Source organism: Neodiprion virginianus, chromosome 4 (genome assembly GCF_021901495.1).
Source record: "Neodiprion virginianus isolate iyNeoVirg1 chromosome 4, iyNeoVirg1.1, whole genome shotgun sequence".
NCBI classification, from domain to species: domain Eukaryota; kingdom Metazoa; phylum Arthropoda; class Insecta; order Hymenoptera; family Diprionidae; genus Neodiprion; species Neodiprion virginianus.
Genome location: NC_060880.1, coordinates 26,821,221 through 26,848,461, shown reverse-complemented (window position 1 = coordinate 26,848,461; position 27,241 = coordinate 26,821,221). Strand labels below are relative to the sequence as shown.

The 27,241-nt window shown below is 39.6% G+C and overlaps 4 protein-coding genes across 6 annotated transcripts in view; 1 reads left to right on the top strand and 3 right to left on the bottom strand.

Moving 5' to 3' along the window:
* Nucleotides 1–14,208, top strand: part of LOC124302267 (roundabout homolog 2-like) — a 213,805-nt gene extending 199,597 nt beyond the window's left edge. The window contains exons 3-11 of the mRNA XM_046758230.1: nucleotides 4,191–4,344; nucleotides 6,993–7,123; nucleotides 7,218–7,484; nucleotides 7,566–7,846; nucleotides 7,925–8,437; nucleotides 8,572–8,802; nucleotides 8,898–9,236; nucleotides 9,338–11,033; nucleotides 11,139–14,208. Coding sequence (XP_046614186.1) covers nucleotides 4,191–4,344; nucleotides 6,993–7,123; nucleotides 7,218–7,484; nucleotides 7,566–7,846; nucleotides 7,925–8,437; nucleotides 8,572–8,802; nucleotides 8,898–9,236; nucleotides 9,338–11,033; nucleotides 11,139–11,317 — 3,791 coding nt within the window. The 3' untranslated portion in view covers nucleotides 11,318–14,208. The remainder of the gene's footprint in view (nucleotides 1–4,190; nucleotides 4,345–6,992; nucleotides 7,124–7,217; nucleotides 7,485–7,565; nucleotides 7,847–7,924; nucleotides 8,438–8,571; nucleotides 8,803–8,897; nucleotides 9,237–9,337; nucleotides 11,034–11,138) is intronic.
* Nucleotides 14,209–15,250: 1,042 nt separating this feature from the next.
* LOC124302268 (selenoprotein S-like) lies at nucleotides 15,251–17,440 on the bottom strand. The gene is made up of 5 exons (XM_046758231.1): nucleotides 17,196–17,440; nucleotides 16,642–16,785; nucleotides 16,364–16,470; nucleotides 16,040–16,169; nucleotides 15,251–15,827 (listed from the first exon to the last, which is right to left on the bottom strand). Exons 1-5 carry the CDS (start codon nucleotides 17,224–17,226, stop codon nucleotides 15,745–15,747), a joined length of 495 nt encoding a protein of 164 aa, XP_046614187.1. The 5' UTR covers nucleotides 17,227–17,440; the 3' UTR covers nucleotides 15,251–15,744.
* An 871-nt stretch (nucleotides 17,441–18,311) lies between these two features.
* Nucleotides 18,312–23,192, bottom strand: LOC124303140 (kanadaptin). 2 transcript variants are annotated; one of them, XM_046760010.1, is made up of 7 exons: nucleotides 22,931–23,192; nucleotides 21,473–22,562; nucleotides 20,906–21,207; nucleotides 20,451–20,593; nucleotides 20,025–20,185; nucleotides 19,286–19,639; nucleotides 18,312–19,100 (listed from the first exon to the last, which is right to left on the bottom strand). In XM_046760010.1, the coding sequence occupies exons 2-7, from the start codon at nucleotides 22,439–22,441 to the stop codon at nucleotides 18,612–18,614; spliced, it is 2,418 nt and encodes an 805-aa protein (XP_046615966.1). In that variant the 5' UTR covers nucleotides 22,442–22,562; nucleotides 22,931–23,192; the 3' UTR covers nucleotides 18,312–18,611. The 2 variants fall into 2 exon arrangements, with proteins under 2 accessions (XP_046615966.1, XP_046615967.1); XM_046760011.1 differs by having other exon boundaries at nucleotides 21,473–22,459.
* Nucleotides 23,193–24,036: 844 nt separating this feature from the next.
* The window catches only part of LOC124303146 (ATP synthase subunit s, mitochondrial), a 13,847-nt gene continuing 10,642 nt past the window's right edge, over nucleotides 24,037–27,241 (bottom strand). Inside the window, exons 2-6 of one of the 2 annotated variants that reach the window (XM_046760022.1) lie at nucleotides 26,406–26,561; nucleotides 25,582–25,670; nucleotides 25,107–25,315; nucleotides 24,758–24,920; nucleotides 24,037–24,516 (exon numbers count right to left, since the gene is read on the bottom strand). In XM_046760022.1, the coding sequence (XP_046615978.1) occupies nucleotides 24,408–24,516; nucleotides 24,758–24,920; nucleotides 25,107–25,315; nucleotides 25,582–25,667 (567 nt within the window). In that variant the 5' untranslated portion in view covers nucleotides 25,668–25,670; nucleotides 26,406–26,561 and the 3' untranslated portion in view covers nucleotides 24,037–24,407. Of the gene's footprint in view, nucleotides 24,517–24,757; nucleotides 24,921–25,106; nucleotides 25,316–25,581; nucleotides 25,671–25,900; nucleotides 26,244–26,405; nucleotides 26,562–27,241 lie in introns of those variants that run through there. The other variant, XM_046760021.1, reaches the window with a different exon arrangement.

Below are 27,241 nucleotides of genomic sequence, written 5' to 3'. Positions count from 1 at the left end.
CGCTGTTATCACCGTCGAACTCCTCCTCGCATTCGCATTATTATACCGGTATACGGGAGATAATTTCCCGAGACCATTAACCGATTTCCTAACGTCATTATCGTCCGACAATGAAGTCCGTGACGCGGACGCGTGCACCGCAAGATCGTTAAGAGCGCGCGTATAACATGATGCAGCAGCAGTTTCCACTCCATAACGTTCCGGAATGATTGAATCGTAGCAATTTTCGCGCCATTCTCTATAACCGTCCCTTGACAAAAGCTGGAGGCGGGCGGTCGGGACTCTGAGCCGTTCTCGTAACAATGGGCAATTGTCTATCGGCCGTGACCTAGTGATGGCCTCCGGAATATCCTTCGAGGGTGATTTCCTACACCCTTGTATACGTGCAAAGTATACATAGATGTGCATGCCCACCACCAGTTGCCGGTTGCTGCGCGAAAGCTCCCGGACAACGACAAAACGGTCACGCGTCGCTCCTCCGTCGCAATCGGCACGCGTGCACCGAATTCAAATTCTAGATCCACGTGTACGGTCCAGCTATATCTCCTCCTGATTTACGAGCCGCGCCAGATATCCGGCCGATTTTGGATCTTCCGTAGTTGCTTTGGACACGCTGCTTGGTAGGGTGGGATTTCAATCGGCTCCGGGGGATGACTCTCAGCTCTCAGACTCCGGGAGGGCAGAGACAAAGGGGTCTGGTTTCAGAAACTTGTGATCAAAAAGCTGAGGTTTCCGATCCAGGTGACAAAGGCAGTGTGGAAAAATTTGTCACTAAATAACTCGAGCGGAACGGCGAGCGCGTTTACTCGGATTTGTTGAAAGCGTCTCGAGACTGTATAATGAGGCGAATATATCGTGCTGAGCATCAAAGCGTAAAATCAACCCGGAGGTCGATAAAACGGGAACAACACACTCGGACTTGCGAGTGGTATACGGCGCTTCGTTTCTTCAAGCACGCCATCAGGTAGTGCAAGCAATGCCCAACGCGAACCTCAAGTCGCCACTCGTTTAACTCGCGATACCCGTTATCAAAATACCAGCGCGTTATCCTTCCGCGGTTTTATAGATAAAACCGAGCTTACACTCACGTGAGTTCAAAATTCGCGCCACTAGAACGATCGGGAAACTAGAGTCCCTGCCGCGGGGATAGGGGGAGGGGATAAAACGTGGCGTGCTTGTGTATAATCTTAATTATTTTACGAGCGTCGTTAGGTTTTGTTAAAAAATTTTATTGCGTGATAATGGACTGCTGTTTTTATGGAGATTTTCATCGTTTTCCTTTGTGCGCAAGTCGAGTTAGATGGGTGGCAGGTATGTGCGAGATATATAAAAGCTCCCCCGTCCGACACATCACCCCTCGGCGCTGGTTAATATACGAAAAAGGAAAGACAAAAAAAGAAAGAAGATATTTCAAACGAATTGAAAAAAACAAGGGAAAAATTCAAACTCATGACCAATTTGAATTAACGACACCTACGCCGTTGACCCGCGTCACAACAAAAGCTTCAGGGCTTTCCTTTTGTTCTGGTGAATCTACAGCGGTTCATTTCACGGCCCTTTATCCTTCCGCTGAACGGTTCCGTCCGTTGTAACCGAAAGCCGATTACGCCGAAGGCCGAAATGGCCATTAGTGTATAAAGGCTGCCGGAGATGCAACGCAACTACGCGCATAATCACGAAATTAATGCAAGCACCTGCGGAGCGATATCGCATTTCTTGAGCTATGATAAAGCGAGTAAGTATCATCACGGTGCGAACCACCGGAAGACCCACATTGAACCGCACCACCGTGCAACGAGGCATCAGATAACCTCCGGATTAACTTTCCGTTTCAACCAACTCCCCCGCTCCGAAGTCTTACACCTATAGTTCTAACCAGATTTGACCCCAATTGCGACCCTGGCATTAGTCGAATTGTAATGGTTTACAATTACAATCGATCAGGTCGAGCTAGCTTGAGCTCGGCACCGCGACCGCCGACTAATCTCGCCTAAGACCGAGTCGGGTACGCCTGTTTCTAAGCTGCTGGTGTACGCATGTTCACTGCAGGGCTAGCCAGGCCCCCCGCTGTTATGCGATTTACAATTACGTGATACCGGCTTAAGTATTTAAGTGTTGACCCTTAGCGCGAGTCGTTATGAGATGCTGCAGCGCGCGCTTGAACACGCTTTAACGATACAGTAAATAACCCGCAAGTTACTGCGCCACGGTGGTGTATAAAGGCCTGTTACCACCCTGAATAATGATTCCGGCGGTACAACGATTCCCGTGCACGTTAATTATTGTTTCACCGTGTCGTCTTTCATAGAGTCGTTCGTGCTCGTAAATGTGGCAAAAATCGTCGTCGATCTTAGAATCAAGGTTGAAAAATGAAAAGATTCGAAAATATTGCACTTGGTTCCAAAATACGTATTTTGCTTCAGACCACACAGTAAATAATTAACGTGCAAATTGTTTAGTAACACGTTGATTTACGTTCATCTAAATTTGCGGTGCATGTACTTTATTCAGCTGACTACTTGTACCCAGTGGCAAGCAAATACTTTCGAGTCTGCAACGATCAAAAGAAATTATTATAACGTTTGGTATTTCAGCTGCTATGTAACGTCATCCTAATTTCCCCTCCGTTTGAATCAACAAATATAATATTCACTCTCGTTAAAACGTAACGTCTCAATTAGCGAGATTCGTAAAACCGCTCAAGATTCAACGAACGGAGAGTCAAAGGATCAGAATTAATCTTACTCCTTCCTCTTTGCAAAAGGCTTCCGAGAAATATCTCAATTTCAAGAGTTTACCTCATAACTGTCCCAACGTTTACAATTAATTAACGAAGATCATTATTTTATGAGCACTGAATACTAGAATAATGAGAGCCTTCATTCGCACTGGTACATTTATATACCAGATATACTCACAGTTATATTATAAATATTTGTCCAATAATCATGCGCACGCGGTGCGGTTGCGGCTTGCACCATTCATATATACATATATGTATATGTATATAAAGTTTGACGCCTCATTATGGAATTTCACAGTGATATTGATAAGAGGACTTGAAGAATTCTGTATCGCCTTCGCACAACACTGACGAAATGTCTCATGCGCTTTTAACGCTATTCAATTTTACGCCACTGAGAAAAAGCCTAGACCTTGATGCGTCGAGATATAGTGAAAACAACTTTTCATTTTCGGGGCGATTGCAATAACTTTCTTTTTTCTCTGACAGCAGCGAAACGGGGAACTAAAAAGATACCTTCCGCTAAAATAGTGAAAGCGAAACAGTTTTCGTCCAATTTCCAAACGAAAGGTTACATTGTCCCAAAAGACACGCTGCAGCCATCCCGTATTCGGCTCCGAATTCACTCTACATCTGTCTACGGCTCAGACACGCCCACTGCCAGCAAGGAAGACATTGATTTAAGGAACCCCGAAAGTCAGAAGTCTCCCAGAGGCTTTCTTCGATCTCATCTCATCCGGCATCCGAAGAACCGGGTCCAGGACCAACCCTTCAATGCACCGCGCAGCCAGATTAAAGGGGCCGATGGCACAATGCATCCACGCGCCTTGAGCAGAATACCTAGGACGGAAAGACCCTTAAGGGACTTCCACCAAACTCTTCTTCGCTCCCCCTTACCACCCCTTCGGCGCACCACCAAATCCGCTCTCCTCGCCTCTCGCCACGTCTCTTGCCGCAGCGTCTCGCACGTCGGAACATTTCCTAAATGGTCCAAGTCCACCCGGTGATAAATGGTAATAGTATACGTCGGGGTGACAGAAATGGCGATAAACGAGAACGGCATCACCTCTCCTCCACCCCTGGCTGCCTCCTCGGCACCGGCGAATTCGACGTCGCGCCCGACAAGTGCAGGACTGGAAAGGCGAACGGGGTGGCTAAAGGTTGACTCTCAACCTCCGCTCCCTTATTTACTTCTCAATGGAATCGGTCAAGGACTCTGAGAAATGGTGTTGCCGTCGATTTGCGCTCTGAATCAAGAGAGTAGTTGCAAGCTCCTGTACATTCCTCCTTGCTTTTCTCTCCGATCGGAGAACAAACCTTCGGGGTTATTCTACCCCGTTGGTAGAAAACAGCTCGAGAGAAAGCGTTGTTCGATTGCCCCAAAAATACGCGTTTCCCAACTGATCCTCACTCAGTCGCTAATTTTTCTTTTCCTGCTTTGTTTCAGTGTTACGAGACGAGTTTCGAGCCGAACCACAAAACACCCGAGTCGCTGCCGGGGAAACAGCGCTTTTGGAATGCGGTCCGCCACGAGGAAATCCGGAACCTTCGCTCCAATGGAAGAAGAACGGAAACGTCGTCGATTTGGAGGCTTCGAAACGGTGAGTTGAAAGACGGACTGAGATCTCTCGCCTCGTAATTGCTTGCGGTTGAAAATTAAGACGAAACTCGAAGCCGAATGTCACGGACAAATGTTACGCCGTGTAACTACACGCGTGCTAAACATATTGTGGCGAAGCTCGGGAAGTTGAATTTGAGAGAAATTTTCTCGCGTTGCTTTCTTTGCCAGAGCCAGTGAGCAACACGAGATCTTATCCGACCAGTTGTGTGAAAGCGATATAACACCCGCGCGGACACAAATCAGACGCCCAGAGTCCGTGTTACCAGAAACTCCACTAGCTCTTGGAGCACAGAAAACTTCACGATCATCTCGCGATCCCGATTGCGAGAGTGGTCGGCTGAAATTTCGGTAACCATAGACCTTGTAGCTTCTTTTTTGTGGAGAGATAACGAAATCTACGAATTACTACTCTTGGAAATAATCCTGCAAAGGCAGACAAGAGAAGAAAAAAAAGTGATTGTAGGCGTTGGGTGAGCACAATGCGCGAAGAAAAATAAGAAAGTACAAAATAATTGACTAGATTCTAAATACAGCAGCTGAATAATTTCAGATGATTAATTTTGCTTCTTTTTTTAAAACGAGCAAAAGAAATCCAGACTTGCATGGTTCAGCTCCGCCTGCCTAGACAGACACAGGTATAAAACCGTCGGTTCTTGTCCAATAGAAACGAAGATTTAGAGAACCGCGACCAATGAGAATAATCCAAAGACAGAAACGTGGTCGTAATCTGGCATGTATTTGCATGAGAATGGCGCTAAAGGATGTCGTCCCATTATTCTTAGCGCGTTATCTTTGTCCACGTTCAGTAAAGGAGAGACACGGTCATTACTTAGATTCCCTCCTGGCGAGAATCCGAGAATTAATACAAAACCCGTCGTTCCCTGCATGCTGCATCGCTCCCCGGGAAAATAGCTAAGCAAGGTGGAACCAGGATGACGTCCAAGTCGTCAAACCAACGCTGCATTTGGGATAGCTGGTTCTTCACGATTGTGTTCCAAGTCGCATATATCCATCACTCGGTGAGCTGGTCGGCGGAAAAGTCGATACTCCATGCCTGTTATTTTCGCGTTTCGCTCAAGTCTCAGTTTTTCAAGAGACATCGGCAGGGCGCGGTGTAGCTAGCTTTGTGTTCGACGCCGTGTTTTCCCGAGTCTTTTGGTGATGGGGGAGAAAAAGGAGAGGTAGGTTTTGCATTATTCAGCGATTTGCGTCGAGGTACAGGTACGTCTGCAGTATCGTTGCATAATTTGTGCTCCGATGCAGGAAACGCTGCAGCAGAAATTGAGTAAACTACTCGGTGCTGTGTAGAGGTGGGTGTTGAATGAGAATTGAAACTGATTGTAAGTGCTCGGAGTGCTTTGTGAAGACGAAGTCTCAGAAAGTTGATTCGATCGATGTTATAAAAGCCGTTGTGCTAGAATTCTGTTCAACGATTTGGAGAATAAGTTCCTCGCAGTGCAACGATCATACCCTTATCCATCATTCAACTTGATTCCTTGCCACGCTTAATCTCACGGTTAGCGCTGAGTTCCGCACTTCCATTAACCGAAATACATCTTTCATTTCAATGCGATACGTATTAATCTTGAAAGCATTCCAAAGTGGTATAAGGGAGTGCAGCAGCAGAGGTCGCGTTTCAAATCCACGGGGAAGTCTCCCTTGGGCAATCGAAGATAAGGTATGAGAAAAAAAGGAAGGAAAAGAAGATCGGTTTAAAGTTGCTAGAAGATTCGCAGCACAGTCCTCATCCCCTCGGCCGTCTATCGTTTTTCTTCCGTTAACGATCCTCCTGGTCCTGAAGGACGGAACTCCGTGGGCTTTCGTTGTTCGCGACAGAATCTCCTCTCACGAATCTCAATGGATCAACGCAATTAAAGTTTAATCTGACTCCACGTCTTTTCGTAACGGTTCCCTTACTTCCCTTTTTTACCTCCTCGCCAGTCCCTTTTCTTACCGGTTTCTTCCTTTGTTTTGATAGATCGCCCCTTCGCCCGGAGGTTGAATGGGTAATAAATTAGACTCACTAATAGAAATTAAATCCGCTTCCATTGGCGTGGGCTCTCGACTCGGGGGATTCGCACACCGCCACTGGAATTAATTGATACTATAAATTAGAGGACACAATCAGGAACCTATTAATTCTACGCCATTGTCGGTCCGACCGTCGCCACGGTTCGTGTAGACTGCGCATACACTGTACACTCTACGGGGCCTGATACTCTGGCATTCCAACGTCTACTGTATACCACACATGCCTACGTATGTGAGAAATCCTAGGATATGCAGCCGAGATACGTCGTTTCAGAATGGGCTGGTTCTACCGCTTGACCATCCTCTGAAACATTATCTCTGTCACGGTGCACAGTATCTAATTTATTTTCCCATAGTCCCGAAAGAGCTGACCGACAGGAGCGGTATAGCTTGGTCTTATCAAAGCAGTTTTAAATACGTCCGTTTTGGATATTTCCGTATTCATGATACGCTCTTTTGGTGTACGTTCGAGTCGAAAGGTTTTTCACACCTCGAAATTTTCTCAATAGACTTCATGGTATGCCTTTTGTTATATATATATATATATATACATATACTATATATGTATACCAATGGACTCCTTTTCTCTCGTTTCAGAGTCAGTCTCGTCGACGGCGGCAATCTTATGATATCCGACGTCAGACAGACAGACCAAGGGAAATACCAATGCGTCGCGCAGAATATGGTCGGTTTTCGGGTTTCCGCCGTTGCTACCCTCACTGTCCACGGTAAGCAGACGTTCAGCGATCAAGGCAGGGTGCCTTTCCATTGATGTAAGGCTCCAGGGAATTAATTTTGAACAATGAAATTCTTTCCTTTCAGTAAAACCATACTTCCTAGCCATGCCCACCAACCAAACAATTCTGACTGATCAAACCGCGGAATTCGCATGCCATGTTGGCGGAGATCCACCTCCCGAAATTCTCTGGCGTCGGACCGACGGCAAGATGCCAATCGGCAGGGCTAACATTTTGGACGACAAGAGTCTTCGAATAGAACGCGTTACCACCGAAGACCAAGGAACTTACATCTGCGATGCTGAGAACAGCGTTGGCGCCATCAGTGCTAATGCCACTCTGACCGTTCACTGTGAGTTTACATAATCATACGATTGATAGTGTTTCCAGGAAACGCATTTTCTTCTCAATGCAAATTTTACTATCACCTCAGCTCGCCCAGTCTTCGCGCACTTTCCAAAAGATGAAGCGGTGAGCACAGGTTCGGACGTTTCCTTCGCCTGTGCCGCTCGTGGGGCACCAAAACCCTCGATATTTTGGACCCGAGAAGGGTCGCAAGAGTTGATGTTTCCCGGCAACGTTTATCAAGGACGTTACACGGTAACGGAGGACGGAAGTCTGAACATAAAGAAGGCCGTTCGCAAGGACGAAGGTCACTACGTTTGTAGTGCGATAAGTCAAGCCGGAGCCAGTACTGCCACTGTCTTCCTTGAGGTTTGTATTCCGTTTTTCCCGACGTTCGGAATCTCCAACGTGTGCTTCATGCTTCTAACGCGTTGCATCCGTGAACAGGTTACATCCGCAGAAGAAACGCCCCCGCCAATAATAGAATTGGGACCAGCGAACCAAACTCTGCAGCTTCAAAGTACCGCCTCACTGCCATGCCGGGTTGTCGGCACTCCAACGCCTCGGATTCATTGGCACAAAGATGGAGTTTTAGTGAACCTTGGAAGTCGGATAACAATGGCCAGCAACGGCACTCTGTTCATCAACGACCTGCAATCGAGCGACGCCGGTCTTTTCACCTGCATCGCCTCCTCGGAATCGGGAAACACGTCGTGGTCAGCAACGCTGAGCGTCAGCACGTCCACGTCTCTGCATCGGACACCCGACATGTCGGCATTGCCCCAAAACCCAAGCAAACCAAGAATTGTTAACACAACGAGCAACTCTGTTACCCTTACATGGAGTCCTGGACACGAGGGTCAGAGCCCGATCATCGGATACAACATCGAGTATTTTAGCAGCAATTTGAACACTGGATGGGTTGTTGCCGCTACGGGAATCACTGATGACACGTACACCGTAAGTTCTTTACGACTCGCTTTTAAACCCACCTCCGACACAGCCGTAACATCGCTTGATGACTAGTTGGAGCTAATCTATCGTTAAACTGATACATGACTACCATAAATCACAAACTAACAATTTCGTCACAGGTAACTGACCTGAAACCGGATACCAGCTACGTCTTCTTGGTTCGTGCCGAAAACAGCCATGGTCTCTCATTGCCCGGGCCACTTTCAGACAGCGCTCATACAACCAGTATCAATCAAAATTCCGTCCCTCCAATCGTATTGATACGAGCAAGGGACCGCTTGAACAGTGAAATTCTGCACTTAAGAGAAGTCCAGCCTCTAACTAGCACTGCAGTAAAAATCATGTGGGATGTGAGTATACTAACAATTTTGTCCAATCATTAATGGCAACGAAACTGTGATTTTTCTTCTTGCATGGCGATATATCACACTCCCGTTTCTTTTAGATTCTTGGTGCTGCAGATTTGGTGGAAGGCCTCTATATACGTTATCGTGAGGTGTCTAATAAACCCGAATATCAGATGGTCACCGTCCTAAATGCTGGTGCTACCAGTTACGTGCTAGTAAATCTGAAAAAGTACACGCAATACGAATTCTTCTTGGTGCCATTTTACAAAACAATCGAAGGAAGACCTAGCAATGTTAAGCTTGCAACGACGTTGGAAGACGCCCCGACTGGAGCCCCGGAAAATGTTCATGTCGGGATGATCAACATGACGTCAGCGTTTGTTAGATGGTCGCCACCCCCAAAACCGGAACAAAACGGGCAGCTTGTCGGATACAAGGTAAGAAATGTTTATTTTTACCATGTCTCTTCGGTGCCATCAGCCGTCGAATACTTTCTTCAGCAGTCATCGTTCCAACCACATGTGCATTCGGTTTACAGATACAAATCAAGAGCAATAGCAGCAACAAGATTCTTGGTCAGATGTCGTTGAATGCTTCAACTACGTCTGTAATCATAAACAGTTTGACAACTGGGGGTCTTTACACGGCACGAGTTGCTGGACTGACGCGTGCTGGCATGGGTCCCTTTTCCGGACCAACTCTTCTCAATATGGATCCCGGACAACTGACTCAATTACCCCCGAGAACTGATCCAAGTCATGGGGGGATATCTGTGGTGAGGGAAACGTGGTTCCTCATCCTGATGATCGTGATGGTGTTCGCGGTATTCGCTGTACTCCTGGGTGCGTTATACGTGAGGAGAAGACAGGCCATGAGCAAGCAGCTCGGACACTTGAACGTGCCCGTGGGTACAGCCAACGACATATGCCAGTTGAACAAAGATACTTTATGGCTGGATCGCGGGTGGAAACCAACTAGCACACTCCAAAGTGCGAACGACAAGGACTGCGAGACGAAATTATTGAATAATCAGCAAATGTTGGCGCCTGGTGTCGTGGCGATTCCCGGTTCGGAATACGCTGAAGTGAATCTGACGACGTTTTACAACGCGAGGAAACAGCTTCAAGCTCCGCCAGAACCATACGCAACAACAACGCTTTGCGTCGGTAGTCGGAGTCCTGACTCCATGGAGAATAGCGGACAGAAATCGAACTCTAGCGACTCCTGCGTCAAGCCAGACTATTCGAGCTTGGATTCTAACCAGGATCACAACAAGTCAACCATGTCGCCAAGCAGCGACAATGCCAGCAGTGTATACACCGACGAGAATATGGAAATTCAGAGAAGACCGCAGTACCGGATCCCCCTGAACGATACTCAGCCGGGTATGCCGAACTGGTGCGACATGTTGCCGCCTCCTCCAGAGCACCCGCCACCCCCAGGAACCTCTCTTTCAACGAGGATACAGACGCCTGCGGGTGCTTTTAGTCCGCATTTGGCTAAACGAATCGTCCCGAATGACTTGGACGGTTCGACGTCGGCGAATTCACAGAGTCCGCCAACTCCGCCTGTGAGAGTGGGCAACAGTTACTCCCCATCTCCTACGCCGTGGAACGGTCATGGACCAATCGAGGGGGCGAACCACGGAAACCTTCCGCAGGGAAGGTACACCACTTTACCTCCACAAACGAACCCCCCACCCGTCCCGTCTTTCCCGCAAGGCTTCAACCATTACGATTACAAAAATCAAGAGAACGAATATGAGAGCGGCTCGGTAATATACGGTCACCAGAATGGACACCCCGAAGATTACAGAACCCACGACAGCTTCAATCGTGCGAATCATCCGAACTCACATCTGGATCATACGACGTTGAACGACGAAGTTTATCGACACAACGAGGAGATGTTTAGAAACGACAATCTTTATCAGCCGGATAACGACGAGTGGGACAGAAAATCGTGCGACTCAAACACGCACTCTGACATGTGCTGTTCCTGCTCGGAGTCCAGCTGTCTGTACGCCGACACCATGGAATACAACAACCAGTTTGCTCCTGGGTGCGCCCACAACAGGGGTGGGTCCAGGAACAGGAGCAACAGGAGCCCAAGGAGACGGACCAACAGACCACCGTCGCCGACTTACAGCAGCGACAGCAATTATTCCTGCATTCCTCAGAGACAATGCGGGTCCTCCAACCCCCAGGAACATCACAGGCACAACCGTAGCAAAGGTAAGTTCAACGGAGTATATATCATCATACATAATCTCGGATTAGAGATCCGTTTATCATTCCTGGCACTGAAAATTTAATCCACTGTTTTATTAATTTTTCCAGACAAAGTTCCTGGCTTTCCAAGAGCGAGTGGTTACCCCCAGCACAACTCGTCGGCCTCCAACACGATGAGCAGCTCGGGTAGCCAGAGATACAACAAACTGAACAGCGTTTTCTTGGGGGCGAATAATCCCATTGCTTCATCAGAGTCCAACCGACTGAGCGATCACCGCGAAAGCTAAACAAAATCAACTACCGGAGTTTGAGCTGAAAATGTGTGGTTGTTGCAAGGTCACAACGATTATCGGCGGAACCATTGGGCGTAATAACGCAACTTGAAATTAGATAAGGACTTTTACCATTCAGCAGTTACTGTAGTAACTCGTGAGCAATTAGCGAAATTCATTAGACGAATTTCGCCGATTGCCAATAGTTGAATACCTCGCGTAGAAACAGTCTCTGTATCCGAATGATTCCATGATTTAAAAGTGACTGTTAAGAAATATTTTCTACATTCTACCTTTCTACGTTTGAGGAACCAAGCCTTCTAATATTCTTCTTGCTAATAGAATTGCGAAGGCTTAGGCAAACGAGCGTTGATTTATGATGAATAAAATGAACAATAATAAATAGCCTCGACTTAATTTTAGCATTTCACAATGGGATTGTCCATTGGAAAATATCTCAAACATTTCAAAGCAATTACATTTGTTACGTTAACCTATAATTATTTTCCGAGTAGAATGTTAAGTACTAATATTACCTTTAGCGGGCGATTTACTTTTTAGGTTTAATTTAAGATACGCTCGTAGTAGTAAGAAGACATACACACAATAATGAAGCCCAACTCTTCGAGTGCTTTAAAAATTATTCGAAATAATTGAAACACGAGAACATGTAAATCTCTTCGTTGTGAGAAATTTTCATAGACTGATCAAGATCTGAAAGAAATCCACAATTTATGTTCCGTGGTAAACATAGATTTCCGCATAACTTACTTAAGTACCATTGTTGAGAATGTGGTACAAGTACGAGAGAAAAAGGAGTAATGCCAATATCTAAGCAATACATGAATAAAACTTGAAAATATCGTTCCAACAGAGGACGTGCGTATTGTTGAAAGCTTTTATTTTATAAATATGACGTTTTTTCCCATCCAATATTTTTAATTTTACACCCAACACGATTATGATTGCTGGAATTTAGGTACCTTGACAAGTTTCAAGGTGATTTATAATTCCAAAGCAGTTTTTATACAAGCTATTGTACTATAGCCTCCTTATTATTTCATGTAACTGAACAGCTACTGTAATAATGGATAAAACTTTGATATGTGTAACGAGAAGGTGGCATTTATTTTCAAAAACGTGTACATTCTCAACTGCCACGAAAAATAATGCATATTATTTTCGATATAACGTTCCTAACTCGTAAGGAAATTAAAAAATAATTTTACTAAAATGAAGTAATCAACGTGTATCTCTTCCAAAACGAATATACTTATAATATAATATATTATAAAATATTACGGTAACAATGACGATGTAAGTGTATAATCATATCAGATGGTTTTTGTATACATTGTACAAAGTTGATTAACAAGTTTAGTCATTAGTATATAATTGACACATTAATGATTATTATTATTATTATTATTAATATATGCGCCGTAGTTGTTAAGGGATATGAGGTGTATTATGTAATCAGTAATGTGTATAAGCGTGTCCTGACAGATAAGTGAGAATGTGAGTACGATGTTAAATGGTTCATTTTACCACATGATACATTCATATTTTAACAGTTTTCTAAATACCAATACATATGTGGCTGCACCTTGTGGTAAATGGACCATAATACACATATATATCATTAAAAAACACATAGACATTAAACGAAAAAACCATGTGTTTTTTGTTGGTAAATTTTTTGTGAATATAAACATATAGTTTAACTAATGTATAAGATGTATTCTGCTGTTACATCCAGTGTGGTTTCATATGAAGAAAGAATAATTAGTGATTAATGAAAAGAACACTAGGTAAGCGATAGATAACTTTGAAGCCATGTAATCGCTCAAACTCAACATAACTAATCAATTACTGTACTAGTTAAAAGTACTCAACTGCCCGATAGACACTATGGTCTCTTTATTGAACGAAAAGCTTAAGAGATCAAAGAAATTCAAGATTTAAAATTTTTTTATTTTGATAGAGATTATAATCACTGCCGAATTTTTTATTGTGCTCCTACAGTAATACTGCAATTTTAATTGATTGGAATTTTTTACTTATTAACGATAGAAGGTCAACTGTTGACGGGGATCGTCAAACTTTCCGAGAGTCAGTGCACACAGTTAATGACTCGTAAAAAACATTATAAATTTGAATTTAAATAAAAATTAGAAAGAAAAGGTTTATTTCCGCTGTCACGTCAAGTATTTTAAAAACTGTCATCTATTTCAGAATAGAAGTGAAGAATAGACGTAGTAAGTATCTAGTTTCGGTACAGTAACTTGTAAATCGTAAATGTAATGAGTGCACGTTCGTAAAAATCCATCCAAGCAGAGAAAAAAAAAATACATTTAGAAATGCTCTTGAAGCGTTTAGTTTAGGTTTCACGCTAGAGAACGTCAACACCGTACAGAGATTGCGAAATTATAGTGTTTCAATCAAGAGAAATAGCTAGGAAATATACTTTAAGAGAATAGCCCCTACCATGATGTTATCAAATTTAAATAACTATCCACGGCCTTTGTAAATTTGTATAAGGGGTTGCATGGCCACAAATTTTTTGAGGTAATCTTTGAAATTACTTCAACGACATTGTGGCTGTGGCGCAAAATAAGAAACCATCGCCTCAATGCAGATAAGGGAGAATAACGTATTATTTTTATAATTTGCTGTCTTTGAAAAGTTGAAGCGATGGTTTTATTGTTTTGTTAAATAAATACGGTTAAACTCGATAGAGTAAAAGTTCTGTCAAAACAAGCCTTGCGATAAAACATAGCTCGCACACAACTGGTGGGTCTTACAGGGCCCACCATCCTAACGTTAAAAAACTTAAGTAATATAATCTGTATTTGTAGATTTATTCAGCCAAATTTTGCCATCAAATATAAGTCCTGTGAATTTTGCGCAAATTGTTTCATGAGACAAACATTAGTATATATTCAATTATCTTTATTTCACTACACCCACCGTTATTTTTAAATTAAATTTAATAAAAATATAATTTTTGATACGAATGCGCTCCATACAGCTGTAGAATGTTCAAAATTCATGGAACTATTATAAAACTATGATTATAAATTATGCCTGGCAACTCGCAAGCTAGGGGCACATAAAAATAATCCATATCATTATAAGAAGTTGAGAGAAAATTTAGTACGAATTGCTGAAATTTATGATTAATTGTTTAAGGGCTATTTTAATTACTTTGCGGGATTAGCTCGTAAGTGTAATCAAAGGCTGTTAAGTGTTTTATTTTTAATTGAAACAATTCATTTTCTTTTTTTAATCTTACCTTTATTTCATTATCTTACACCCTGTATATATAACGAAAGGATAATAATGTGGATGTTTCATATAGATAATAATTTATTTATTATTAAAACGGTGATCAATTATTCGTTAATGATTGACGGTAACAAACTTTTATAGTTACGACGGCTAAAAAACATCTAACCATGAAAATACACACACAACAAGCATACATACATACACTACACACCCAAATACACATACAAAAATTGTAGATAATTTATAACAATCGCTATTGTCAAGTACTACGTATATATATCACTGCATATTATACCGATAATGATTAATAAAAGTAATGTTAGAAAAAAATCGTAGTAAACGTTCATCGCGTTAAATCGAAGCTCAAGAAACCGACATCGACTTCTACATATTTTTGTACCGGGCGTAAATTACCACAGGTATGTAATATAAATTTAATTATATGAGTCTATTAATAATTGTACATCTACAAAATTACCATGTATGAAACCAATGTAACACAAGCAATCAGTTTCGTTAAAACTTTGACTATTATTGGAAAAACAGCACAGTTCTCCAAAATTTCGACAGCCAAAAATGCAACGAAACCATAAAAAAATTACCTACGTTGAAAATAACAGATTATATACAGGTAATGAAGAAAAATAACCATGTGTGAAGATTTTTTACACCTCTTTATTGCACTTATGTTTCATTTGTACAGTAATTTGATGAAATTAAAAAATAGAGTGTATTCTATCTCGAGTTAATATGTTAGATTCTGAAACTGTAGTGAAATACGAGAATACAAATCAAGTAAATATGGAGTATTTCTGTGATTTCGTTTAATACTAATTCATAAAAATCTGAAGATCAATCGAAGAAATAACAAAACATTTTACATAAATTATCAAAAGAGTCGCCCAACCACTTAAACTCATCTCGTATCAAAAAAAAAAGAACAAGAAAGAGCAAGTTACCTGTAATTTATTATGCTTGATAATACGGTTTTGAATTTAAGGATTTGTTAAATAACCACCATACACTGACAAATCAATTAGGTAATATTACTTTTAGATTGATATAATTAGAATCAATTGCGTGATAGATCATCCAAGTCTTAGGTTATTAATTGAGTTTGTATAAATGATTGATGTCTAAAAGTGTGAAAATTAACCGCAGCCACCTTTTCCACAGCAACTTCTTTTTGGTGCGCGATAACCGCGACTGGTTTCACCCATCAGAGGATTGTATTCTATGAAAAATAACAAATATTTAGATACCTATAATTGCACGAAAATATTATTGTTGAGTTGCAAAAATATCTATGCTTCGTAATCATGGATCATCATACATATTAACTCTGAATTAATTGTATACTTCTGTTTGGAAGTGAAATTACAAGCTCAATACTCATGTATATTAACATCTAGGATAACCGTTTCGAGTTAGAATCTACATATTTACCTGATTTGAGTGACTTTGAACTGGACTTTGAGCCTGATGCAGAATCATTGCCATCTGCATATCCCACTTTTTTACCGACATCTGTTCCTTCTGTAAGCTCCTTCAATGCTTGTCGCTTCTTTTCAATACGCTGTAAACGTCCAATAATTTAATTATAACTAATTGCGTAACACTGGATATGAAAATGTAGCTACTAGACAAGGAATTAAGAGTTTTTACTTCTACAATTCACTTTTAATACCAAATAAGATAAACTGAGAAGATAGCAATGAAACAACACTTTTACATAGTCTACATTTATCCATAGAAGTTTTAACAAACTACCTCTTGTTCTCGCTGTCTTGCTTTTTCAGCATCTTGCATATATTGAGCCTGCATTCTCAATCGTGCAGCTTCTATTGCAGCTTGTCTCTGTTGTAACATATCAGAGTCTAGGGAGAAGAGAAAACTGGTATTCATTAAATTCACAATTACAACATATGGGTTCGAAATTACAGAAAATAAACTCAAAGGCTAAGAAATGAAAGATGCAACGGAACGGCTATAGACCAGTTACTAATAATTTAGCTAAAAATCATTGCATGACTCAAATTTTTACTTACCTTTATGGTATTTTGCTGAATATTCGAATTCGTCTCTTTTATGCCTCCAACTATTATACGTTTTCTTGATATATGGATGAAGGTAGAGTAAAACAACTATAGATGCAACTGCATACCACCCAAATGGAATGATCGCCTCCCACGCTAATGAAAAGAAAAGATCAAATTATAGAAATTAATGGCCAATGAAAGTCGTAGAACAAGGTAGTTTCAATTCAAATTACTGTAAGCTATGTTTGCCTATCTTCGGTACATGCCTCCAGTACGATATTTCGTCATGACTTACGATTTCATAGTATCATAAAAATGAGTACACATATAGTTATGAAGACAGGAATGAAGTCAAGATTAACAACAAACAAACGTCCAATGAAGAAAAGCCCTCGAGAAAAATTACCGTACTTTGTTTACTTGAGTTTATGCACTTATTTACAGATTCTATGGATGAAACTGTTATAGAAACACAAGTAAAAAATACGTCAGCAAACCTAACCTAGCCTCAAGCCCTAACTGTGAAAATGGTAATAAGAACTGTACTGCTATTCAATACGCACCACTTTCCACAAACGAATATGCGTTGTACATTTTGGAAGGTTTCGCGTATTCTCGCGGATCCAGTCGCTATTGAAGAGTCTTTGACAGCCGTCACGTAAGTCACGTTATACCAGCGTCAGTTTCGTTTATGATGACATTCAACAACTTGGCACATCGCCATGCTTGCTAATATCATACTGCATTTCCATCTTAAATGGTCGCTGTGTTGCTATGGCTTTTACTGTAATTTTTATCGAAGAATGGGAGAGTTTTGAACGCAGCCGTAGCAATCAGCAAGGCGCAGTGACCATAGGCTAGATTTTCACGAGCAGCAAAATGCTGCGGTAGCGAAAAACCACTGATATATATATATACACTGTATATATATATCAGTGCGAAAAACTGACCACACGGAACAGCACGGGCAATTGTTGCAGCATGCCGCTTGGTGGCGCCGCGGTAGCAAAATGCTGCCCGTGGAAATCTAGCAATAGAGTTCAGTGTAGCAGCGACACCGGAGAGCGATCGTCGCGAAGGCTCTGATTCGCTGAGTTCTCGCTCTATTATGCTGGTTGAAATGCTGCAATTCTATTGCGGGAAAATTTGAATTAGTTTTCTATCACACCTATATGTTAAACCTTCAATTAAATAAACCTTGTGAAGTGAGTGCATCGAGTGATATCGTTCGGTATATCCCAATAGTCCGGTCTAAAAAATAAAATGAGTACTTGAACTTGAATTATTGTTCATTGTTTATTTAATATGTGCTTCTTTAAAAGTTATAATATTCACATTACTATTTGCCGACTTACAATCAAACGGAATTTACCTAATGCAATTGAAACTCGTTCCTGTAAATACTGAGATATTTCAAAGATTTACATAACATTTCACAATCGGCTTCGGTGTTTTATGGATTATTTTGTATCATCCCGGTTGTTTATTAGTGTAACGTTTGTGATAATGCGAACCTGCCTTATAAGGACCACTTACTACAGCTGCTACGGATATCTTCTGTTGATTCTTCCCTCAGGTATTTTTAATTTATAGTCTTCATCTGATTTTACTTACATGCAGTTGCAGCATATTATACAATAAAATAGACAATAGTAGCAGCAATGATTAAAGTCAAGTGATATAGATAAAAATGTTTCATAACGAATCCCTTTATTCAACGAAAAAAAATTGTTGATATGTACAAAATGATTATGTGATAGATGATCGCAGTAAATGCATTACTCGCTACTCTTATCCCTAATTTACAGCTATTGCGTATTATTCTCATGTAGTGACACGTTTATAAATTCATAAATTAACAAGTTCCATGTAAGATGGAAAGTGCTACCTAACTGTCAAATAAGTTAAATTTAATGATACGCAGCTATTATCTACGTAGTTTTAGTCGCTGATTGAATTTTATACAAGAGTTCAAATGATTAATATCCAAACTTATCATTAAGATTAGTTTTTCCATCGCCAGTTTGATTTTCTGGAGGTACCCACATTGAGTAATCCTCCTTGTATGTATCTTGTTCGTAACCTTTTTGCTTGTCCTTCTCCGCCTTCTCCAACCTTTGTTGTATTCTTTTCTGATTTCTCCGCTTTCGCTTTTGCACATCAACTTCCTCTCTCGATCTATCTTCTTTTGCTAATAACTTGGCTTCAGAAGAGCAGTCTATACGGTTTTTTTCTTCATTATTTTCGTCAGATTCCTTTCTATTATCACTTTCTAAAATACTACTCCCAGTTTCAGTAGATTCGCCATCACCAAGCGAACAACTTTCTGTCAGATTCAACTTATAAGCCTCTATTAATCTTGCATTAATAACTTCTTTTTCGTTCTCTGATTTATCATCATCTTCATCTGCCTCATTTGCTTTGTGGGTAATACTTAGTGAGCTTCCAACAGATTGTATGCCGCTTTTCTGAAAGCAATAAAAGTTTTTTCAATTACTTAATTTTTTTGATATTAAATAATCAACAGTTCATTCATTATTATAATTTTCAAAACAAAGTTACGAATCATCAGATTTAGGATTTAAAATTCATGTATGAGTAAAATTCGAAGTAAATCAGGAATGTAAAGGACCAGGCGAGGACTCAAACTTACCAGGACTTTAAATTTTTTCCTACTGCCGATCATGGGTAGTGATTTTGCACTGTGTACGTTCTCTGGATCAGTAGATTCCAAGGATGTTTGGGGTTTTAGTGGTGGTAAATTAGCAGGCTTAGCAATGTTTACTAAATTTATTAATCGGTTCTCCTCCTTTCTAAGTGTTTGCAAGTCAATTTTCATTTTTACAATTTCACTCTTATTGAGTGCAACGGTTTTTAAATTTGACATGAATGCGTCGAGTGCATCTTCATCTGAACTTTCAGGTTCCAAAGCTTTCTGCCATTGTGCATTTCGTAGATCATTTTCAATATTCGTGATCTGTTTCACCACTGCTTTGTGTTTTTCGAGCTGCAAAACGCAGAAAAGTCAGTAACAGTATTTCGTAAGAGTGTATTTAGTATACCCAATATCACTAGATAACAATTCAAGTTCAGAAACAGCTTAACATCACAAATAAAGTAAGGAATTTTTTGTTTGTTCTGATATTAGGCTTTGTGACTTAATAGGTAACAACAACTTCAGCAGTATTCACGATGTACAGCGTTACTGTATTTATTTATAATTTGATCACATAAAACTCATAATGCCAAGATTATTACACCCTTTGGGATGTATGACGTATTGACGAGTGAAATTCTGTTTGCCAGTCAACTGCTTAATTATGATATTCATGCAAAAAAGTTGAAGTCGATAAATATCAAAAATACTGAATACCGTATAAAACATTTTTTACCAGAGAATTGTAGGTTTCGACTGTATCTTCCAGTTTTCCTGCACTTCGCATACGCTGCAGGCGTTTCTTTTCAATTGCTCCTGTTCTATCTAGAAAATTATCTTCATCTGAATCGTAGAAGTCCTCTTCTTCCCAGTTTTTAGCCTTTCTCTTTCTTGCCTCTAAAAATGAAGGACGTCGAAATTAGTAATATTAATATGATACATTTTTTATAGAATCAGTTTCTCAAATTGAGCTACATCTCTGAGCTGCAACAGCTTTCTTTCTGGTTTATTTTTCTAATTTTGGGACGATGCATGGACGGTTTTTCTCACTACCAGGAATGTCAAGAGTGTCAATCAAATACGTAGTTTAGGCAAATTGACTGTGGCTTTGGAGTTGTGAAATTGAACCTTTGGAATGTATATATTGTAATGTTTTTCTTACCATGGTGTGCTTGTCTAAGTACCCCATGCCGGTCTAAGATTCGGCAAGCTTCCAGGGCACATTGAATAACGGACTCCTTTTTTTTCCCCTTAACCAGAGCTTCTGCTCGTACAGACTTGCCAGTTATACTATCAATTGGAAGGCTGGAATAAATTCGAGAATGATAGAAATACTTTTTTACACATAGCGATATTCAATTGAAAAAAATCGGTATAAAGCCTGATAAACTACTTTATAAAAAATAGGATTAGAAAATAAAAATTATTTTCTGAACAACAGTTGTTTTTTCTTTTACATTTTTCCAAAGCTATGCGACATGATTAAAGAATAAATTTCAATATCTACTCCTATTATTTTTGTTTTTCAAATTATATAATGAGCTCAATTGACACGAAACAAAATTGTCCGGCACAGTTGCTTCTGAATTCAGGAAGTCAAGGGGGTTCTGAACTTACTCAACCCAGCAAAGAAATTGCCCAATGCCTTTCTCCTCTGTTTGGTATTGAAGTTCGAATCCCTCTCTTTCAAACCATCCTCTGAGAGTTTTTTTTGGATCATCCAAGAACAATTCTTCGTTATTTGTAGCTGCATAAGGATTTTCAGATAGATCAGTCTCTTCATCGGCATCCTCTCCCATCCCCCAATCTATTCCTTCATTTTCTTCTTTCTCTTTTCTCAACCTTTCCTCTTCTTCTATTCTCAGTTGTTCTTCCTTCTCTTTTCTTTGTCGCTCCTCTAATTCTAATCTTCTATTTTCCTGTTACACAAAACAAAATTGCATGCAACCCATCCAGTTGAACTATCGAAGTATATCACCATCTTTCAAGAATCGATAAACCAATAAACTAACAAACTACACCCCTACCAAGTTGTAATCTTAACTGAGGTACCAGCACAAAAGTGTTTCATTAATTATTTGCTGTGTCTGTATCAAATTTATTATTCCTATGCTCGAATAGCATTACTCCAATTTCTTACTTCTGATAGTAGTGATCCATTAAGAATAAAAAAATTTACTGTACCTTTAATTCTGTAACTGTTAATTCGGTTTCATCTTCCTCATCTTCCGTGGGTCCGTGGACAATAAATTTCCTCTGGCTACATCCGAATCTTATCATATGACCACTACGTATCCTGACATACATGTTCGGCTTCATTCGATGACCATTCCAGAAACTGCCATGTGTACTTCCCAAATCATACAAATACAAGCCTATTGGATTTTTTTCGTCTCCTTTTAATCTGTACTGAATGATTGCGTGAAATCTAGAGATGGTAGGGTGAGCCAAGGGGATATCACAGATCGGTAATCTTCCCAAAACATAGAAACTTTTCAGCGTCAGGTCTATAGTCTCTAAAATCACCCCAGATTTTAATACTTCTAATTTATATTTTTTTTCGGGCAACCCTCCCCATATTGGTTCTTTGTAAGGTAAAACTGGCTGCTTTTCTGTTGCTATTTCAGCAGATGATAATGGTTTCTTCAATTTTGACTCATCATGAGCTAAATCAATTGTTTTAATGCTATTGCCAGATTCCTCTTCATTATTAGACATAGACTCTGACACTTCTGGTAATCTCTTGTCAACTCCAGGTATTACAGATGAAATAGAAGCCAAGTCGCACAGTTTTCCTGGTTTTCCTTTCCTTGGGCCAATTAATAAACTTGGAGTTTTAAAAATCAATTTTTTTTTTTCCACCGAACTATCGGCTGGAATTTTCTGATCAACATTGATGATATTTTGCACCCCTTCAATATCCATGCTATTAATTTTCCTAAAATTGTCGAGCAATGGATCTGTTGTGTGACTTTTTACGGACCCTTCTACTGCAGTAATTTTTGCTTCATTGGAAATGCCCAGAGCAATCTCAGTCTCAGATTCTTTTAATTTCTGTGTTGGTGGTAAACATTCTTCGATGGCGATCATCTTGACATCATTTATTGGTACTTCCGTGGTATTTTTCAGCGGTTCACATTCGATTAGATCCATGTCAGTAAAACAAATCACCTGATAATAGATTATTGTATTTAGTTGAATATGTAGTTGCTGCCGACTTGGCTTTACGTGCAAATTTATCTTGTTTCGGTTTCAGAATCCAATTCCACAAGTACTAAAACCGTAAAAATTATCACAGGATATTTGAAATTCACTTTCAACATAAACGAAGTTTGATGAAAATATATAAACACATAAAATCATAACCTCAAATCAACAATCACAATATAATTTCATTCAGTACGATGAGTAGTTTTGAAAGTTTGTTGCTTCAATCAGCACTTGAATCTTGTTTTTTTTTTTGTGACGAATCGAGAATTCATTCATTGAATATAAGCCTGATATTTAACTAAAGTAGATAGATATATAAAGGTTTAGGTTATGTATGAATTGTGATTATATTGTCCGGTATAAAAATGATATTATAAAAATTGTTGCTACAGAAGTGAAATAAATCTAACGCAAACTAATATTTTAATCTACCGTCACTATTAACGCTCAAATCCATCGGGCATTTTTAGTTAAACAATAAGTAGGCGTTGTTTTACTTGGGTATTACGTTTATTTGCGTGCCACAACTTCACTTGACTCACAGGGCTCACAGCTTAAAATCCAATCCTTCGGGCTTTTCCGGCGATTGTCGGTCCCGCGCGAAGTCAAATTTTCTGATGCCTATTTTACGGGACTTCACGAGACTACAAAGATTTCAAAGCTCCACACACTGTGTACATCGGACATCAAGAGCTGTTCACCCTTCGAGTAGATCACTAAAACTTCATGCTTCAATCTGATCTACCATTTCTAACGATAATGAGCCTTCCTGATTTACTCTAGTCAGTTCTATTTTCAATTCTGTTAGTCGGCGAATGGATTTTACTTCATCTTTTTTCGCTTTTTCACATATACTTTGTTAAGACGTGATTCAAAGATATTTTATATTCTTATTTTTTAGTTTTCTAGTTCTTCACTTTACTCTAGTTATTCATATTCGCCGGTGTGACTGAATATCTTATACCTGACTTGAAAAATGATATCAACAATTGAAATTTCATATTTGTGAATATAGAAAGTGTTCTTCCTCTTCTTCTTCTTAGGCGGCTAGGTGGTCTAGTGGAGTAAGGCTCCGGTAAAGCATCGCTAGATACCAGGTTCAATTCCTGGCTCCGTCGTTAATTTTTCGAATTACCAGTTTTTCAAAAATTATACGTTTCAACAATGAAATTTCATATTCCAGTTCCGTTCACCATTTCCAACAATGAGTAGGTGTTTCAAATTTTTTCTTAACTTTACTTTTGTAAATTCGTATCCGCGACTGAGACTGCAAATCTACTTTGCTTGATAAATAAACACAATCTAATAATCAAACTTCATGTTTGAGTTCACCAAACTTCTACGACCTTTCTTATTTATTAAGACTTTAGATTTTTGCAACTTCTCTGATACCCTTCATTCGATGATTATTAACGTGTGTAGCTCATTGTCAGATAATCCAGCCATGTACGTAAATATTTTACACTTAGAAACCTCATTATTTTTCGAAACCAATGCCAATGATTTAGATATTCTTCTAAAAAAATGCAAAGTACAACAAAAGCTCCAAAATTTTTTATTTCATCCATAATCCATTATTTTTCGTAATTTTTTATTTTTAAAAAGTTGCGTACTTAACAGTAAGGATTGATTTCAATATTTTCTGTACGTAAAGGTATCTTTGTCAGAATTTATTTCATCATTTTTCGAAATAAATCTTTGTGATTTATTATTTTGGTGGTTCTCGAATCGCAAAGTAAATTGTTGTCGGTGTTTTCACTCCAATGTTTGTATCTACATACTTAGCGCAAGGTTTTAGCACCTGAGTTGTTTTGGGGGATAGTAGTTATTACGATGATTTCTTTATATCTACGTATTCTACAGTTACATATAAACATTTGTAAAGTAAATTTTGTTACACAGACAAATCTCATGTAAAGACAATGTTACAATCTGGCAAAGACTTGGTAAGCTTTTCTATAACTTCACTTTTATTCTTCACTTGCGGCAAATTTCCAAGCTCCAGTTTCTTCAACTTTCTGAAAACGAAAAAATAAATGAATTCTCAGTATTCCAGATCATATTAGATCCAACTCATGTGATATAAGGGTCAATACTTTCTTTTCTTGTAACTGACGAGCATTGATACATTCTTGGGGTGAAGAAAATAGGATTCACAATTATGAAGGTACAATAAAAAAAATCATGGGATGTTTTCTACAAAAAATAGGATTACAAGAGATCAATTTCGGCATAATTTGAAGTAAAGTGAATACATACGTGAGTTTATTCAGATCGAATAGAGCCTTCTCGGAAATATTAAGGCAGTTACTTATCTCAAGATGCTTCAAGGTATTTTTGAGTATAGAAAGTAGGGGAATTGCTGGATCCTCGACGTAAACACAGTTGACTAGCTTGACTTCATTTATGTAATTGCATCCGTCTAAATTTCAATAAGATCACATAGTGTCGAATAAAATGATAAATTTCATTACAATTAAACATAAGTGCTCTTACTTCCTGCATAAGTGGAATATGTTCACCATAGTGAAACAGAAAGAAAAATAATTCCCAAGTCATAGCCTTGGAAACCTGTATTGAAGCAATCGTCAAATATTGATTAACTTACTGAAATGTGGAAATCCATGATAGCTAATAGCAGAATTGGTAGCATCAACTGCTTCGATATGTTTCTGAGGTTCTTCCAACGAAGAAAGAGCATTGTAGTCTGAAAGAATACTTCCATCCTCTCTCCATTTGACTGCAGCTCCATTTCTTAATAGCCATTCCGCACAGGCTCGGTCTGGACCAACTTCCTTAACTCGATTTTCATCCACCCTTTAAATAACCAGTTCTTGAGACTCAACTATATGCCATTCTCTCAAGGTAAACATTCAGCACCACGACAATTTGGCTATAAAAGAAAATTCAACTGAATGTATCGATTGATACGTAAAAAAAGTTAGTGATGGACGCTTACATTGCTAACATGTCTTCTTTGAAATCTATCAAATATATGCTGTATAATACTTCCACGCATTACCTCATAACATATTCATTTATAAATGATTAAAAACTTGAGTAATAGTTGTTGATGTCTCTACCTGTTGAACATGATTGTAATCCAATAAAAAAACGATCTATGAAATTTCGACTGTGCTGGAATCAGTGATGAACGAAAGCTCTTCATGATCTGAAACATACACATATGGCACCCAGTACAGAAAAAAACAATAAAATGTGTCGTGCCGAATTAAGCCCAACAGTAATTAAGTAGTCTTGTCAAGCTAAAATATAGTTTGAACAATAATACATGCAACATATGAAATAAAAGAAAACTCATTATATATATATATATATATATATATATATATGGACGTAAAATTATGCGCAAAAAATCGTTTGTCGCAGTTAGCATCATACCGCGTGTGTTGCCATTGTGCTCGTACTTTGTTGACAACTCTAAATATCTTATTTGCAAAATATTTACGTATGTCGATTTTTATTTATCGCAATTATATTTTCCGGTGAATGTAGCTTTTTGTATGCGACAGAACGAAATTCAGAGACTGAGACGAACGCAAGATTGACAATTGACTGCAATGCCCGGCGTATTCGAGAAGCGTAACGTTGTCGATAATCGATCCGAATGGGCGGGAAATCTGTTTGAGGATTTCAAATTCAAGTAATTGTGAGATTTATAAATCTAATAATAGTGTTTTTCGATACTAGTGCGCGAAGGTGGCAATGCCCGCACAAGCGTGAAGGCGCAGCACGAGCCCGGAGACGAGTTGGAGGTGAGTCGAAGACGAACCGTAGACGAGTTGTAGGGCGAGTGTAGCGCATCACGCAAGATAGGCATTGCCAACTTTCGCGCGTGTATCGAACTCTATTTTTTTCTACACCTGTAATGGAAAGTCCGACATACACGATTATATTTACACGAAACCACGGCAAGATGTCTGTTCAGTGACGATGTCGAGCACGGCAAAGAGTGACAAACTATTCCGTCGGTGGCGCTAGTGCAGCTGTTTACGAAATGCGCAACTGTGGATAAAGGCGCGACCGTCTTTTTCGCACACCGCTAGCAATGTGCGAAGGTTTATCTTATACCGCCGGCAATGTGCGAAAGTTTTTCCCGCACAAGTGTATAAAAGACTACTTTCCGTGCTTGTAAATGGTGCATAAAAATGGACTTTCCATGCAGGTGTTGCAAAAAATCTGTTTCTTTTTCAATTTTCTATTCCTCAAATATCTATGCCAAGATTATGATAAATTAGATTCAAATCACCATAATTCTAACTGTTCGTAATTAGAATCAAGCGCATCCTTTTTTGTTCATCTAACAAGTATCAAGATACTTCATCAATGATGGAAATGTATTTACCATGTTTCCAACGGCGTTGACTGAAGCAAATAAGCGCTGACGGTGTCGTTTACAATGTTCTAGAGAAGTTTTACAAATAATTCCTTATCAGGCAGTGACGCTAGTGAGATCATTTTGCGTTATTCAGGTCTACAATGAAAACAAAGAGGCAGGGAATACAAGGCAGCTCGGTTCGATCTCGTTTTTATTTTTATTAGAACCAGGACAGGAGTTCGTAATTTACATGATTGGAATATGATTTTTGAGGATAAAATAACACCTAATTTTTGATTTGTTGAAATATGGTATGCAAATAATAATAATAATCCAGGCACATTGACAAACGCATCGAAACATACAAGTGCCGTTAGATGTGCTGTTTAAAGTGGGGAAATTGT

Excerpts from the sequence above, each read along its gene's own strand:
- LOC124302268 (XM_046758231.1), bottom strand. The coding sequence starts at position 17,226 with ATGTACAACGCATATTCGTTTGTGGAAAGTG. Across the intron at positions 16,786-17,195 it reads ATATTCGTTTGTGGAAAGTG|CGTGGGAGGCGATCATTCCA; the intron begins GTGCGTATTGAA and ends TCTTTTCATTAG. Across the intron at positions 16,170-16,363 it reads CAAGACAGCGAGAACAAGAG|CGTATTGAAAAGAAGCGACA; the intron begins GTAGTTTGTTAA and ends GGACGTTTACAG.
- LOC124303140 (XM_046760010.1), bottom strand. The coding sequence starts at position 22,441 with ATGGATCTAATCGAATGTGAACCGCTGAAAAATACCACGGAAGTACCA. Across the intron at positions 21,208-21,472 it reads TAACAGTTACAGAATTAAAG|GAAAATAGAAGATTAGAATT; the intron begins GTACAGTAAATT and ends TTTGTGTAACAG. Across the intron at positions 20,186-20,450 it reads ACTTAGACAAGCACACCATG|AGGCAAGAAAGAGAAAGGCT; the intron begins GTAAGAAAAACA and ends CTTCATTTTTAG.